This window comes from Cordyceps fumosorosea, assembly GCF_001636725.1.
Source record: "Cordyceps fumosorosea ARSEF 2679 chromosome Unknown scaffold_60, whole genome shotgun sequence".
NCBI classification, from domain to species: Eukaryota; Fungi; Ascomycota; class Sordariomycetes; order Hypocreales; family Cordycipitaceae; genus Cordyceps; species Cordyceps fumosorosea.
Genome location: NW_017387360.1, coordinates 3,526 through 7,673, shown reverse-complemented (window position 1 = coordinate 7,673; position 4,148 = coordinate 3,526). Strand labels below are relative to the sequence as shown.

Here is a 4,148-nt window from a genome sequence, read left to right as displayed (position 1 = left end):
GGTCTCACGCTCAATGTAATTAACGCTAAATTATGCCGCGATCAAAGGCAACATCTGTTGCAATACCGCATACGTAGAATTATGCTTATTTGATGTCCCCGCGGCAGCCCAGACATTCAAGAAGCAGCGAACATGAAGGTTGGCAGGCTCCAGGAACGGTGAAGCTACAGACCATTGGGCTTTCTCTCCAACAGAGCTGAGCTATCAACCCTCGGAAATTGCTCGGTATGCGCTCTTCAGCATCATTTTGTAGGCACACTTGATGCATCCACGTGTCACAGAAGTCGCAGCCAATTAGCATGTCATCAGGATTGGCGGGGTTCTGGCACGTGCAGATGAGATTGATTTCCTGGTTGAAGTTAGCCCAGGCGCGTCTCTTGCGGAAGGAGAGAAACTACGCTGAGCTCTGTTGTAATTCAATTGTATGCCTGCCTCCAATACATGGCATTGATAATCTCTTTGCTCTCATTCTCTTTGAAGTGTTCGACATTGACATGCTCGATGACACTCAAAACATCGATGATATCCACTGTATGCGTTAAACATGGCTTTTATAGTAGCCACGTACACATACTGTGATTAGAGGCAATCAATTCATGGATGCCATGGAACCGCTGCCTCCCTGAGCCTTGTGGATTGCCGCCGACGGTGGCCTTGGGTAGCTCCTCCGGTAAGTACATCCAAACGACGCGCGCAAAAACCTCGTCTTTATTAATCGCCCTGATGTCGAGGATTTGCGCAATCTAGCAGTCCCCATTGCCACCTTTGTCGTGGGCAACTTTGACGAAGTCACCCTTCTCGTATTGTATCTTGTGCCCATCAAACGGCCCTTTTGCAAAGGTTAGCGCTCACTGCTTTTCATGTTGGCGAAACACCGACCCACATGTAAAACTTTGATCCGGCTTCAGGCTGGCCCAAGTGTCACGCCCGTATGATTAAACATGATAATAGATGTCCAGATTGTCATGGGTACTGAACTTTCCGCAGGGATCGAAGGAAAAAGTTTCACGGAGAGGCATGTTTTGGTCATAGTCGCGGCGAGTCTTCGCTAGAGAGTTAGCGTCGAGGGCGCTGCTGACTTCAAAGAGGCAGGAACGAGACGTTGCAACGCGCGCCCTCCCAGAGTGAGCGTGAACTTTCCCTCTCGTTGACCCTTGTGCGCTTCAGGCGCGACGTCTGCTTATGGCTACAGGCACAGATGCTACCGTGCTTGCTCCTTGGGCCATCTTTCGCTGGGAAGGACTCGTTTGACAGTAGACTTTATTCTTTTTCTGAGTTTTTGAATGACTTTCGCTCTCTCTGTGTTGTCGTCGTACCCTAATTTCGTTCGCGATGCCGTTATCGTGCGGCGGTTGGCCCGCCTCGGCGGCATGGCTTTGCAATGTTGGCAGTTGAGCCGGACATAAGAATTCAAAGTTGTGTTTCACGTGAGGTCTTTCTGAAGGTATTTTGCTGAAGGAGCAGATCCTTATTGGGGCGCTGTCTCCTGGATAGCGAACAACTCTGTTCTTAAATAGCCAACAAGGTGTGGACCCCACCTGCGCCACGCCGCCTCATCAGTTCATCATAGGCTTCAGCGTTATACAGTACACGCCGTTTTGTTTCAGAACAACAGCCACCGCCCAACCAACTGCACCTTATCCAAAACTAGAAAATTCATTCATTTTGATTTATTACGCCCGGTGACTTCCAGCCTAGGTACATGTTTGGCTGTTCGTATCATCCACTCCACCTATCCCTGCCGTTCTCTGATCGCTCCCGCCTCGTCTTTCAAACCCATCTGCCCACACTCCGCGTTGAGTGTTATTGATGACTAGCTATCTTGTGGGGCTATTCCCCAAGTGTTCAGTTCAGCGTCCTATCTACAGCGGCTGAAGCGGCGCCTGTTATCAGCGACACGAATGCGTGTGCGATTCTGAGGTAAGGCGAGTGGCGGTGTAGTTAGTCGTCGTTCAATCAGCCAGAGTCCAACGCAAATCGGACTGTGGCCCGGACCGCTTTCATGTTGGGTGTCCAGTTTGGTCCATCTGATGGAGTTCTCCCTCCGACATAGAATGAAATGTTGCTTCTCTGTGTTTCGGTGCATTCCGTCATCCCCTTTCGATGTGCCTCCCATTTCGGGCAACATTTGCTTGACGGTACCACTGCAGGTTTGTTTCTCGTCAGAACTAATACGCGCTTGTAACCACTTGGCACATGTAGCGCATATGCCAATGCTCCCAATGCTCCGAAATATGGCTCTGTTCAGCCCTTGGTCCAATTACGAACGAGAATGTCTCCCGTCTTCCATCTGGTTGTGCCGTGAGTGGACATGGCATAACTCCACCCACACCCACTTCATCGTTGCGGGCGGAACTGCTCGTGGCCATTACTACATCTCCTGTCGCAGCATCCTGAGCCATGACACCATCGGTCACGGTCCCGACTCTCTTTCTCCATGGGGCCGGCAATATGGACACGTCTTCCCGTCGGACAGCTCCTTATCGAGACAAGCGCTATGGAAGCTATGCTTGCAGGGCAGCAGTTTAATCTCCTCCCCGACAGCAACCAGGTCTAGACAGATACGGCAATCGAAGCTCTCTTCTGCTCTTGATCTCGAAACAATGGCATATCCTTGCTTTGATACTTGCTCGAGGTCAGAAGTATGAAGATGAAGGACGGAGCGCGCCAGCAGCATTGTATAAATATTGGACCAGCCGTTACTCGCCGAGGCCCAGAGAGCATTGCGAAGGCCAGCCAGGCTCTCGCCCTCGCTGGCACGACTTAGGAAAGGCTCGAGAAGCAGTCGAACAATGTCGATGTGTCCCTCTTTGGAGCTGATTTGGAGCGCCTCGCGTAACCACTTGAGGCTCTGGTCGTCGCTGACACGACTTAGGAAAGGCTCGAGAAGCAGTACAACAATGTCGACATGTCCCTGTACGGAGCTGTTGTAGAGCACATTGCCAAGGTTATCTAGGCTATGGCGGTCGCTGGCACGACTCAGGAAAGGCTCGAGAAGCAGTCGAACAATGTCGATGTGTCCCTCTTCGGAGCTGTAGTAGAGCGACTTGTAAAAGCAATTGAGGCTATGGCGGTCGCTGGCACGACTCAGGAAAGGCTCGAGAAGCAGTCGGACAATGTCGACATGTCCCTGTCCGGAGCTGACATAGAGCGCCCCGCGTAAGCATTCGAGGCTCTGGCTGTCGCTGGCACGACTCAGGAAAGGCTCGAGAAGCAGTCGAACAATGTCGATGTGTCCCTGTCTAGAGCTGACATAGAGCGCCTCGCGTAAGTACTTGACGCTCTGACGGTCGCTGACACGACTCAGGAAAGGCTCGAGAAGCAGTCGAACAATGTCGATGTGTCCCTGTCTAGAGCTGACATAGAGCGCCTCGCGTAAGTACTTGACGCTCTGACGGTCGCTGACACGACTCAGGAAAGGCTCGAGAAGCAGTCGAACAATGTCGATGTGTCCCTGTCTAGAGCTGACATAGAGCGCCTCGCGTAAGTACTTGACGCTCTGACGGTCGCTGACACGACTCAGGAAAGGCTCGAGAAGCAGTCGAACAATGTCGATGTGTCCCTGTCTAGAGCTGACATAGAGCGCCTCGCGTAAGTACTTGACGCTCTGACGGTCGCTGACACGACTCAGGAAAGGCTCGAGAAGCAGTCGAACAATGTCGATGTGTCCCTGTCTAGAGCTGACATAGAGCGCCTCGCGTAAGTACTTGACGCTCTGACGGTCGCTGACACGACTCAGGAAAGGCTCGAGAAGCAGTCGAACAATGTCGATGTGTCCCTGTCTAGAGCTGACATTAAGCCTCTTGCGCATGCATGCCACACTCTCGAAAGTTTCAAGTCGACTCATACTGTAGTGATTGGATAGCGGAGAGAGAAGAGCGCCGGCCTTTTATAAAATAATGCTGAAGTCGAACTGTAGACATTCGAAAGTAAACAGCTAAAAATAGCGACCCGTCCTTGAATCCAAAAAAAGCGACAGTCAGATGGCTTACGCTATTAAGAGCAGTCAGTACACATGACGCTTAGAAATGGATTTTTCCGCGAGCAACTGGCTTGAGCAGAAGATTGTGCGGCTTCTGAATGATCAAAAGTTCCATGCCGTCAGTAGAGCGAAGATAAGCATCCTGCCCGTGTGGAGCTCGCTCACC

At 51.5% G+C, this 4,148-nt stretch overlaps 1 protein-coding gene across 1 annotated transcript; it reads right to left on the bottom strand.

Annotated features, from left to right (window-relative positions):
• Positions 1-2,413: 2,413 nt before the first annotated feature.
• On the bottom strand, positions 2,414-3,811 carry ISF_09629 (Ankyrin repeat-containing domain protein; the record flags this gene model as incomplete). The annotated part of the gene is made up of 1 exon (XM_018853230.1): positions 2,414-3,811. One exon carries the CDS (start codon positions 3,809-3,811, stop codon positions 2,414-2,416), a length of 1,398 nt encoding a protein of 465 aa, XP_018699568.1.
• Positions 3,812-4,148: the final 337 nt, after the last annotated feature.